Source organism: Mercenaria mercenaria, chromosome 15, assembly GCF_021730395.1.
Source record: "Mercenaria mercenaria strain notata chromosome 15, MADL_Memer_1, whole genome shotgun sequence".
NCBI lineage: Eukaryota > Metazoa > Mollusca > Bivalvia > Venerida > Veneridae > Mercenaria > Mercenaria mercenaria.
In genome coordinates, this window is record NC_069375.1 from 57855553 (window position 1) to 57869319 (window position 13767).

At 32.7% G+C, this 13767-nt stretch overlaps 1 protein-coding gene across 2 annotated transcripts in view; it reads left to right on the forward strand.

Moving 5' to 3' along the window:
• The first annotated feature begins 949 nt into the window (after positions 1-949).
• The window catches only part of LOC123555780 (uncharacterized), a 58989-nt gene continuing 46171 nt past the window's right edge, over positions 950-13767 (forward strand). Inside the window, exons 1-6 of one of the 2 annotated variants that reach the window (XM_053525338.1) lie at positions 950-1650; positions 3681-3785; positions 6593-6688; positions 8329-8430; positions 11205-11378; positions 12090-12268. In XM_053525338.1, the coding sequence (XP_053381313.1) occupies positions 1023-1650; positions 3681-3785; positions 6593-6688; positions 8329-8430; positions 11205-11378; positions 12090-12268 (1284 nt within the window). In that variant the 5' untranslated portion in view covers positions 950-1022. The remainder of the gene's footprint in view (positions 1651-3680; positions 3786-6592; positions 6689-8328; positions 8431-11204; positions 11379-12089; positions 12269-13767) is intronic. The other variant, XM_053525340.1, reaches the window with a different exon arrangement.

The window sequence follows — 13767 nt, forward strand, 5'->3', positions numbered from 1 at the left end:
GTATAAAGCCCCAAAATATCGTTTTATCTCAAGCTATACTGAAAATGGTTTTATACAATATATCTACATAATTTTGTTTGAACGTTGAATTGTCGAAACTTCTTAATTGAAAATAAAAGGTTGTTTTTTCTTTCATAAATTGAACATTTTGTGTGTTTGTGGATGGGGGGGGGGGGGGGGGGGTAAATCGAAAAAGTCAAGACTTTACAAGCATGTTCATTATTGCAATTTCCAATATTTAATTATGAAATTTGCACAAACGATATTCGCAATCGTTAAAGTATCAAATGTCTTGTAAGTAAATACTCTAAACGGAGTGTTAAAATCGATAATACCGGACTACATGTATAACCAATTTATGTATCTGTTATAGGTGAGAGGTGGTAAATTGACTGTTGTTTTTGTTGCAAATAAACAAAAAGGAAATTTACATCATATTAACTCTTTCATTTAAAATGGCAATTATGACTGTATATCCTAGCCTTAAACTGCTGTTACTGACAATAACAATCAGTCTTTTAATAGGACACTATACGCGTATTAAAATTTTGGTCGCGTGCTGTTATCACATTTGTTATGTATACGTTTGAGAGGAGACAAATGCTCATCTGTAGAATATCAATCTCGTCACATACTTACACACTTACACTTTTGCTATAATAACATTAGTTCTATAGAATGCCTTGGGATATATTGGTACCTATACCTAATGGGGCTCTTAAGATGTTATTATAGGGAAATAATATGCGTTGAAGTCTACAGCATATTATCCAATAACAACATTAGATTCACCTTTTTGTATTTGTCAGATTATCACTCTAAATGTATACCTGCATTTAATAGGTAAACAGTAATATAAAAAACATTCACAAAGGGATTGAATAAATCTAATTTTAACCTATTGAAAATATATCGACTGTAAATTGGTTATTGAGTCTTTATTGCCTAAGTTCTGTTTAAATATTGTCGACTTGTTATACCTGTGTTTTATTTTAATAGTGAATTACAAATTAACAGTTAAAATGATTGATGACGAGGATATTAATTTCATTAAAGTATTTCTGATTATAATGAAGGGTGGAACATTTGTATGTCGAAAACTTGTTCTAGCTTTAGTTGCTAAATCTGGAAAATCTTTAGAGGATATTTTACAAGGAAACCGTCAGGTTTTTACTGACAAGTTTTTGCATGGACATTTGACAGATAAAAATATTAAAAAGTTGTTTCCTATAGACAATAAAAATATAGACATCAATCAGTGGGATATTTCATTACTTACTTTCTTTTTATTAAATGTGTTTAGTGAATTGTTTCAATCCCAGGAAATAGCAGCGATTAACGTGATACGAGTTGAGAGAAACAATGTCGTAGTACATAGTTCTTATTCAAAAATAACAAATGATGAGTTTGAGAGTATTTGGCCTCATGTTACAAAGGCCATGGGACAGTTGTCTAGACTGCTAACACGTAGTGATCAAATTGAATACAACAAAATAGAGGTCAGAATACGGGATCAGCCTTTCCAGACAGATATCATCAAACTACTAGAGGAGATTGAGTTAACAGATACATTAACTGAACGTCTAGTAAACTGTATCGTGCCAATGTTTATTCAAAACATAATAATAGAACATGACAATAACCGTAGAAGTAAGTTCATTAAATTTAATTATATAAATCATTGATTCCATGTCTTGGAAAATTCTAATAAAGAAGAAACATACAAATTGAAATGTATCTCTCAGTAGGTAGTCATGTCTGTATCAACAGTTCTCACTGTCCAAAAATTTGTTTCTGTGTTTATAAAATCTTTGAAAATGTTTTCAGATTTGAGCCGAATAATGTCACGTCTACATTAAATATGTAATTCATAACAGCGAACTTTATATCAAAAGAAATACGAAAAGTGTTTGCCTTTATACCAAATACAAAACATATTACGACACAAATAAACACGCGTGTTTCATGAATGCTTAGATGCTTCGGAAATAAGTTATAATTGAGGAAAATCATACTTTTAAGGAGGAAATTTTTACTGGTTTATTTACAATATCTTTAGGTAGAAAAACAAATCAAAATATGATAAAAAGACTAGATTTCGGCACTTGTTCTAATGCTAACATATACACAGTTAATAGTTACAACAACAATCAACTTGATACACTTCAAGCTTTAAAAAACTGGTGTTTACTTATTTACAAGAACAAACCAAAAAAAGCGGAAGAACATTATCCCAACATAGCTAATCCATTTACAATTATCTACTTTACACGACACCGATTAAAATCTTATCGCAAAGAGAATGTTGTACAGGTATATAAAATTTCGAAAAAAATGAAGTGGGTCTATATTATAGTAAATGTTATTGAACGTCAATAAAGATTTGACAAAGGATCATTTTTGTTTGTTTCGTTTGTTTGTTTTGGGCTTAACGCTGTTTTCAGCAGTATTTCAGTCGTGTAACGGCGGGCAGTTAACCTAACCAGTGTTCTTGGATTCTGTACCAGTACAAACCTGTTTTCCGCAAATAACTGTCAAATTCCCCACATAAATCAGAGGTGGAAGACTAATGATATCAGACACAATGTTGTTTATCAAATTTTTACGGAGAACATACGCTCCGCCTGTGGATCGAACTCTTGACCCCGCGATCCGTAGACCGACGCTCTACATAGTTTTACTTAGCTACTTAGCTAAGCAGGCGGACTGGATCATTTTTTCAGTTTATATTTTCTTAATTTATGAGTAAAAATATAAAAAAATCAGTTAGAACTGTGTACGCTTAGATATTTGTTTGATGTTTTTAGGCAGCTTCCAACAAAAGAAACTGAATTGGAAAGCAATGTTACATGACAAAAAACTATATCTATCAAATCATTATATCCACTGATTTTTGTTACCACAGTTTCATACTCGAGGGTAGAAAATATCCGCGTTTTGCTTAAACGTCATATAACGGAAAGTGCCTCAATGTCAAAACGAAACAGACTTCTTAATAAAGTTTTAGCTACGTTTCGCATCATTCATTTATAGTTTATGTTTTTGATAATAAGAAATAACCATTTATCTACATAATTATTGTTAAAAAATAGTTGAGTGCAACAAGGAATTTCATAAGTACATGTAGTTAAATTTCTCGATTTTCATGAACTTGACAATTGCCCGATTTCAAACTGTGAAATTTAAGTCAAACTTCATTTTCAGTGGTTCCAAAATCGATCAGATTTGTATTCATGAAATGATACAGAAATACTGACATATTAAAAATACTTTGCATTTGACAAGAACTATTGACAGGGAATTTTTAGTTCAACATATACAGGAAAGAGCGAAAGAAGTTGTATAACATTTATAGGTACTAAAATGGTCCGAAGTGTGTACGGACACCTTTCTCTTTAACTTCAGTTAAAGACATATTTGAAATCGCTTTTATGTGGAGTCGTAATTATGTTTACGTGAAAATGGACAAAGCATATACTGGTTTAAACAGTGGGTAAGGTGAAGAGCGCTATGCTATCATACCCTGAATGTTTTGACCATGTACATGTACTGCATCATTTGGATAAGATATATGGGTAAATGAAAATTGTCAATGTCATTTATGAATTTATTTGTCCGGTAACAGCTTTGAACTACTCTTGTTTTCATTTTAAAATTAAATTACTTGTTCAAACCTTCAGGAAATGAAGTAATAATCCAGCTATTGGAACAGATTGGAGACATGATTAAGGGAAGGCTATTAGCTGATGAAAGAAATCTACAAGATATGTACGAAAAACAGATAGGTATGCCCTTACTACATATGTTTATTTTTTTCTTTAAATTATGCCATTATGTTGAGCCTTATAACACTTACAGGACATAATACACCATGATACGATACAATCTATTGAGTCAATAAAGGATGTTCAAACACGTTTTGTTTAATCAGTTTATATGTGTCTTCTCCTTTAATCGTATAATATAGTCAAAATGTATTGTCAGGTTTTGCTTTTTAAAACATTACATTTCGCCAATTAATTGAGATTTATAACCCTTATTGGACACAACAAAATACCACAAAACGTGTTCAACCTAAATCAGGTTAATATACGTGTCCCTTTTTTCCCTTACATAATATGATACATTTTCATATCCCAACCACTTAATATACTACAAAAGTTAAAATACTATGAAATTATATCGGATCTCTATCAGAGATCTCTCTATTTAAGAGCTTTAACCTGCATATATCTTTTATTGACTGTGCTTCAAAAACTTAAATCTTGTGAATAGACTGGCTGTTTTTTATTTCTATGAAAATTTACTTAAGACAAATTGCACTGATACTAAATTCATCATTCAGAAATTTGTTATTTAGTCTTGATAACAATTGTTATTGATAGAGGACTTGTGTTATGTGTCATCATGCATTAAATCAAATGTTTGTTCTTGTTGTGCACTTTTATATGTTTTGGTGCAAATCATTTTTAATGATTTATACCTGAATTCTCAAGTTGAATTCGTTTTTGAACCTTAACTTCACAACAGCAGACATCTTGGCATTTTGTTGAAAGTACTCGCAATATTACTTAAAATATCTTTTCTATCTACATATTGGGTTGAAAGATATTTAAAAAGAGGTGTGTATATATCGTCTGAGCGGCTGTCTTTAATATTAATTCAGTTTGATCGTTTTTTATGTGGTTAATATATCTGATAAGTACGAGAAAAGAATCCCTGTACTTACCCATGTGTTTTCATATTCCCATTTTTAAAGGCATTTCGTGATAATCGCATTTTTTCAAATGCGTTTAAGCATATTGCTCTGAAATTAAAGTACAATGTCAATATTAATGTTTCATTATAGTTTTAGCATTCTTTATAAGTACAGTCTATAAAAAGTATTGATAAAATGTTGAAATGTAGTAAAACGAATATTCTATTATCTATTTTTTTCTCACAAATCGTATATCATCGTAAAATAATTATACGCTAATACGAAGTTTGAGGGGGCGGGGGGATTGGGGTAAATAGAAGTGAGCTTGTCTGTCGGTCTGTCGGTCAATCGGTCTGTCGGTACTTTGTTTTATTATTTCCGGTGATAACTCATTAAAGGCTTCACCGGTTTAAACAATTTTTGGTGCATAGGTGTAACATCAGAAAATACAGGTCAAGTTCTACTTTGGGATCAGTAGGCCAAAGGTCAACGTCACAGTGTCCCTGAACAGTTAAATGGTTTCCGGATGAAAACTTCAGAACACTTTGGCCTAGGATCATATTTTTTGTTACACACGTGTAACATCATGAAATAAAGTAAAAGTTCGACTTTGAGGTCAAAAGGTCAAAGGTCAAGGTCGTAGTGACTCAGAACAATTAAATGATTTCCAGATGATAACTCATGAAAAAGTTTGACCGATTTAAATAGATTTTGGTACACTGGTGTAACATCAGAGAATACAGGTCAAGTTCGACTTTGGGGTCAGTAGGTCAAAAGTCAATGTAACAGTGACCCTGAACACTTAAACGGTTCCCGGATGATAACTTGAGAACGCTTGAGCCTAGGATCATAGTTTTTGTAACACAGGTGTAACATATCAAATACAGGTGAAATTCGACTTTGAATTCAGTAGGTAAAAGGTCAAAGTCACAGTGGAGCAATTAAACTGTTTCCGTTTGATAACTTGAGAACGCGTGGTATCTAGGATCGTGATTTTTTGTACAAAGGTGTAACATGATTAAATACAGGTAAAGATTAGCATTAGTGTAATAATAGTAAGAGCGGGTAATACTGATATACAATTAAAAATTACTTTGAGAAAAATTCATGTTTCAAGAACATGCAAATCAAGCTAAATGTGAAAGTCCGTATATGTGAAAATACATAAACCAAAAATGGAAAACAATGGAAGTAATTATAATGAAATTGAAACAAACACAAATTAACAAAGTACATATAACATAGCAAAGTAAAGCTGAATACGAAGAAGTGTGTTCAAAAAGAACATTTAAATTATGGTACTTTGTTCTCCAGTTTCCCTTTATAAAACTCTGCCTTAGACGTTCGATATGCTTTTGCTCCTTTTATGAGAAAGAGAGCAGTTACAATATTTACTGAAATTTGCTTTATTTCATTCGTTACAAAATTTGTATAAAAACTAGTTAAACATTGCTGTTAATTCCCGGTTGTGAACATAAACACGTTCGAAGCTCTTGTTCAATCTATTTTTCTATTTGATTCGATTTCATTCTTGAGTTGCAGACTCACAACATTTACATATAAATATTTTGCTGCACGTGATAGGACTTTAGATACCTTCTATGTCAAGGAAAGGGAGATAAAATAAATCAACTCAGTGCATTAGTAGTTTGACCAGCTTCTCTTACTTTTAATTAAATTTCATTTCCGATTATTACTTATGTTATGTTTATATCTATGTTTAAGTCGTGGTCACATATATTCACTTAAATTAATGTAACATGAACAAAAAGAACACCTACAGAAGCATGCAATTTTTGTTGAACCTTCAACTTAAATGCAAAATACAAAAATGTATAAAGTATAATACTACAGCCAACATTCAATCTATAAAGATATAGAGTAATATTTCAGCTCCCCTACTGAAAATGCAAGTCAATACAAAAAGTGGAATGAGCAGAGGTCAAGTGCAAGAACTTACAGACCTGTTTCAAGGAATGGGAAAGAAAGGTATTAAGGTTGTAAAGGCAGACGAAGGGTCAATATTTTTGATGGTACTGTGTCCTACTATCAAGTGTATGAGAGATATAGTACTTTATTTGAAGATTTCAAAGATACAACAGAAGGTAGCATACATAGAGAAGGCAGTTGATACATATCATGAGTGTGAAACAAAGATAACAATTGACGTTTGATTGTTTTGGGCTTAACGCTGTTTTCAAAAGTATTTCAGTCATGTAACGGCGGGCAGATAACCTAACCAGTGTTCCTGGATTCTGTACCAGTACAAACCTGTTTTCCGCAAGTAACTGTCAAATTCCCCACATAAATCAGAGGTGGAAGACTAATGATATCAGACACAATGTCGTTTATCAAATTTTAACGGAGAACATACGCTCCGCCCATGGATCGAACTCTCTACCCCGCGATCCGTAGACCGACGCTCTACATACTTAGCTACTTAGCTAAGCAGGCGGACTGGATCATTTTTGTAAAACTACACGTAAACAAAAACATATCCGTGTAAGATGTTTTGTTCTATCTGCATTCTCATTTGTTCATTTGGGTAAAACATTATTTTATGGACACCAATACTTGTATTTTAATATTAAATGATAAGCTGTTGTTCCTCTTACATTATCTCTATTATTTTATGACATTTAGAAATGCAAGAAATGCTTATTTTCATCAGTTTATATTTTCTTAATTTATGGGTAATAATATAAAAAAATCAGTTAGAACTGTGTACGCTTAGATATTTGTTTGATGTTTTTAGGCAGCTTCCAACAAAAGAAACTGAATTGGAAAGCAATGTTACATGATAAAAAACTATATCTATCAAATCATTATATCCACTGATTTTTGTTACCACAGTTTCATACTCGAGGGTAGAAAATATCCGCGTTTTGCTTAAACGTCATATAACGGAAAGTACCTCAATGTAAAACGAAACAGACTTCTTAATAAAGTTTTAGCTAACTTTCGCATCATTCATTCATAGTTTATGTTTTTGATAATAACAAATTACCATTTATCTACATAATTATTGTTAAATAATAGTTGAGTGCAGCAAGGAATTTCAGAAGTACATGTAGTTAAATTTCTCGATTTTCATGAACTTGAAAATTACCCGATTTCAAACTGTGAAATTTAAGTCAAACTTCATTTTCAGTGGTTCCAAAATCGATCAGATTTGTATTCATGAAACGATACAGAAATACTGACATATTAAAAATACTTTGCATTTGACAAGAACTATTGACAGGGCATTTTTATTTCAACATAAACAGGAAAGAGCGAAAGAAGTTGTATAACATTTATAGGTACTAAAATGGTCCGAAGTGTGTACGGACACCTTTCTCTTTAACTTCAGTTAAAGACATATTTGAAATCACTTTTATGTGGAGTTGTAATTATGTTTACGTGAATATGTACAAAGCATATACTGGTTTAAACAGTGGGTAAGCTAAAGAGCGCTATGCTATCATACCCTGAATGTTTTGACCATGTACATGTACTGCATCATTTGGATAAGATATATGGGTAAATGAAAATTGTCAAAGTCATTTATGAATTTATTTGTCCGGTAACAGCTTTGAATTACTCTTGTTTTCATTTTAAGATAAAAAAATACTTGTTCAAACCTTCAGGAAATGAGGAAATACCCCAGCTATTGGAACAGATTGACATAATTAAGGGAAGGTTATTAGCTGATGAAAAAAATCAACAGGATATGAACGTAAATCAGATAGGTATGCCCTTACTACATATGTTTATTTTTTTCTTTAAATTATCCCATTATGTTGAGCCTTATAACACTTACAGGACATAATACACCATGATACGATACAATCTATTGAGTCAATAAAGGATGTTCAAACACGTTTTGCTTAATCAGTTTATATGTGTCCTCCCTTAATCGTATAATATAGTCAAAATGTATTGTCAGGTTTTGCTTTTTAAAACATTACATTTCGCCAATTAATTGAGATTTATAACCCTTATTGGACACAACAAAATACCACAAAACGTGTTCAACCTAAATCAGGATAATATACGTGTCCCGTTTTCTTTTTGCCTTACATAATATAATACATTTTCATATCCCAACCACTTAATATACTACAAAAGTTAAAATACTATGAAATTATATCGGATCTCTATCAGAGATCTCTCTATTTAAGAGCTTTAACCTGCATATATCTTTTATTCAAAACTTAAATCTTGTGAATAGACTGGCTGTTTTTTTTCTATGATAATTTACTTAAGACAAATTGCACTGATACTAAATTCATCATTCAGAAATTTGTTATTTAGTCTTAATAACAATTGTTATTGATAGAGGACTTGTTTTATGTGTCACCATGCATTAAATCAAATGTTTGTTCTTGTTGTGCACTTTTATATGTTTTAGTGCAAATCATTTTTAATGATTTATACCTGAATTCTCAAGTTGAATTCGTTTTTGAACCTTAACTTCACAACAGCAGACATCTTGGCATTTTGTTGAAAGTACTCGCAATATTACTTAAAATATCTTTTCTATCTACATATAGGATTGAAAGGTACTTAAAAAGAGGTGTGTATATACCGTCTGAGCGGCTGTCTTTAATATTAATTCAGTTTCGATCGTTTTTTTATGTTGTTAATATATCTGATAAGTACGAGAAAAGAATCCCTGTACTTACCCATGTGTTTTCATATTCCCATTTTTAAAGGCATTTCGTGATAATCGCATTTTTTCAAATGCGTTTAAGCATATTGCTCTGAAATTAAGTACAATGTCAATACTGATGTTTTATTATAGTTTTAGCATTCTTTATAAGTACAGTCTATAAAAAGTATTAATAAAATGTTGAAATGTAGTAAAACAAAGATTCTATTATCTATTTTTTTTTCTCACAAATCGTATATCATCGTAAAATAGTTATACGCTCATACGAAATTTGAGGGGGCGGGGGGATTGGGGTATATAGAAGTGAGCTTGTCTGTCGGTCTGTCGGTCAATCGGTCTGTCGGTACTTTGTTTTATTATTTCCGGTGATAACTCATGAAAGGCGTCACCGGTTTAAATACTTTTTGGTGCATAGGTGTAACATCAGAAAATACAGGTCAAGTTCTACTTTGGGATCAGTAGGCCAAAGGTCAACGTCACAGTGTCCCTGAACAGTTAAACAGTTTCCGGATGATAACTTTAGAACACTTTGGCCTAGGATCATATTTTTGTAACACAGGTGTAACATCATGAAATACAGTACAAGTTCGACTTTGAGGTCAAAAGGTCAAAGGTCAAGGTCGTAGTGACTCAGAACAATTGAATGGTTTCCAGATGATAACTCATGAAAAAGCTTGACCGATTTAAATAGATTTTGTTACACTTGTGTAACATCAGAGAATACAGGTCAAGTTCGACGTTGGGTTCAGTAGGTTAAAAGTCAATGTAACAGTGACCCTGAACACTTAAACGGTTCCCGGATGATAACTTGAGAACGCTTGAGCCTAGGATCATAGTTTTTGTAACACAGGTGTAACATATCAAATACAGGTCAAATTCGACTTTGAATTCAGTAGATAAAAGGTCAAAGTCACAGTGGAGCAATTAAACTGTTTCCGTTTGATAACTTGAGAACGCGTGGTATCTAGGATCGTGATTTTTTGTACAAAGGTGTAACATGATTAAATACAGGTAAAGATTAGCATTAGTGTAATAATAGTAAGAGCGGATAATACTGATATACAATTAAAAATTACTTTGAGAAAAGTTCGTGTCTCAAGAACAAGCAAATCAAGCTAAATGTGAAAGTCCGTATATGTGAAAATACATAAACCCAAAATGGAAAACAATGGAAGTAATTATAATGAAATTGAAACAAACACAAATTAACAAAGTACATATAACATAGCAAAGTAACGCTGAATACGAAGAAGTGTGTTCAAAAAGAACATTTAAATTATGGTACTTTGTTCTCCAGTTTCCCTTTATAAAACTCTGCCTTAGACGTTCAATATGCTTTTGCTACTTTTATGAGAACAAGTGCAGTTACAATATTTACTGAGATTTGCTTTATTTCATTCGTTACAAAATTTGTATAAAAACTAGTTAAACATTGCTGTTAATTCCCGCACCCGGTTGTGAACATAAACACGTTCGAAGCTCTTGTTCAATCTATTTTTCTATTTGATTCGATTTTATTCTTGAGTTGCAGACTCACAACATTTACATATAAATATTTTGCTGCACGTGATAGGACTTTAGATACCTTCTACGTTAATGAAAGGGAGATAAAATAAATCAACTCAGTGCATTAGTAGATTGACCAGCTGCTCTTACTTTTAATTAAATTTCATTTCCGATTATTACTTATGTTATATTTATATCTATGTTTAAGTCGTGGTCACATATATTCACTTAAATTAATGTAACATGAACATAAAGAACACCTACAGAAGCATGCATTTTGTGGAACCTTCAACTTAAATGCAAAATACAACATTCAATCTTTAAAGATATAGAGTAATATTTCAGTTCTCCTACTGCAAATGCAAGTCAATACAAAAAGTGGAAAAAGCAGAAGTCAAGTGCAAGAACTTAAACTTGAAGCGTCTAACAATGTTATATCAAATGGTCCCGATGTGGACAGTTCTAATGATGAAGTTGTATCAACTATTACAGACCAGTTTCACGGACTGGGAAAGAAAGGTATTAAGGTTGTAAAGGCAGACGAAAGGTGCATATTGATGGAACTGTGTCCTACTATCAAGTGTATGAGAGATATATTACTTTATTTGAAGAGTTCAAAGATACAACAGAAGGTAGCATACATAGAGAAGGCAGTTGATACATATCATGAGTGTGAAACAAAGATAACAATTGACGTAGATCTAGACAGTCTCGAGACAACCATCAATAGATTAGATAACAATACGTTAAATCCTATTTCAAGAACCTAGTGAAAAACGTGATGCTACATGCTTGAATTCAGCTGCCCTCTTATCTATAATATAACTTATATCTGATATAGATAACATGGGGGCCTACGTGGCCGAGTGGTTAAGGTCACTGACTTCAAATCACTTGCCCCTCATAGATGTGGAATCAAACCTCACTCGGGGCGTTGAATTCTTTATTTGAGGAAGCCATCCAACTGGTTTACGGAAGGTCGTTGGTTCTACCCAGGTGCCCGCTCGTGATGAAATAATGGACGGGGGCCACTTGAGGTATTCATCAACTAATAAAGCTGGAAAGTCGCCATATGACCTATCATGTGTCGGTGCGACGTTAATTCCAACAAACAATAGATAACACACATCCATTTATTCACACTTATTTTTCTCAGTAACTAGATAATGGTAGTTCCTAGTATCTGGTACATTTCAGATTTTTAACGCTATTATTTTTCAACCATTTCAGATAAGGAGTTCGGTGATGTTGCAGTTGATCAAACACTTGAATGCAGCGAGGCAGTTGTAGTAAGGAATAAGGTGTTTGGAAGTGGCAAATCTACAAACACGCTTCATAAGGTATCAGATGCCCGTTTGCTCACAGATGGAGAAAAAGTGGAACTTCATGCAGGGATTGATATAGAAAATGTAAGTAACTATCGACCATTGCATGCAAACACATCTTTCAACACTTTGATCATTGCCCTCTGATAATTAATGTTTGTAATGTTTTCTACTTGAGGTAACAAATTGTACAAAAATAAATAAAACGGGAATGGAAGAAAACTTGACTGCATACTGTCCATATACAATAGAAACAAATTACAATTACGATTTGTACAAATGTCCTAAAATTTCAAATTAATAATAAAAGGAAATCATTTACATTCTCTCTGAATGATATTTTAAGATGTTCTAAAAACTGGCTTGCAGTGATATTAAATGAACCGCTAACTCAAGGCCTGGAACGTCCGTACCAACCAAAGTGTTATACATTGTTGACGAAATATATGCTGTAAAAAAAACACAACATTTGAACTCTGCTTTGTCTTATTCAAAGACTGAAAATTCCTTTCAAATACAAAGATAGTCGAATTGGAAGATGAACTATTGCATTGTGATAATTGATTACATTTTTTTTGGTTGGGTTGGGTTTAACGTCGCACCGACACAATTATAGATCATATGACGACTTTCCAGCTTTGAAGGTCGAGGAAGACACCAGGTGCCCCTCCGTGCATTACCCCTCCGTGCATTATTTCGTCACGAGCGGGCATCTGGGTAGAATCACCGACCCTCCGTAAGCCAGCTGGATGGCTTATTTACATGAAGAATTCAACACCTCGGGTGAAATTGACTTTTTACTCACAAACTTGTATTCTCTCAATTGTGTAGATACAAATGTTAATCCAAGAGTCATACCACTGAATCGGTTGTGTGCTAATATATTCATGGATGATAAAAAATCAAAATGTATAAAAAAAATCAATTATTAATTAAATAATTATAAGAGCAAGAGATGTTTTCATAAAGGATATTCTCAAACATAATGTTACTGTAATATTTTTGTCAATTTATATGTCTGTCCTTTGTGCGTCCGTCCATCTATATGTCAATCACAGAGGACAGATTCGGAAAACACCTTCAAGATAGAGGTGATTTTTCAAGAAACGTGATAGGTTTGTAGAAAGAATTATAAAGCTTTTGTACCTGTTTTGGTCCATTTACCGACACGTTTTGTTTGTCTGAAGATCCATCATAATTCATAGAGTTTAATTTGGTTCAGTATGTGTTTTTGGTCAAAACAGAATATCATGCACAAGATTTTGACATTGTTCAATATTGTTCGATCGCAGGTCAAAACAGAATCGAAAATACGAGGGGTGTTTCAATAATAATGTCATTTGCCTTTGGTTTGCTAAACTACAAGTGTTTTCGTCATTTTAAATTTCTCTGGCCTCAAAATACTCTCCACCTGCCTGAATACACCGTTTGAGTCGCTCAATCCAACTTTGAAAGCAGAGTTCATACTCTTTAATGGGAACACCCATTAGGTACTGATAAACTGCAGACCTTAGGGCATTTCGCGACTTGTATCTCTTTCCAGACAGTTGGAATTTGAGTTTTGGAAACAAGAAAAAGTCACA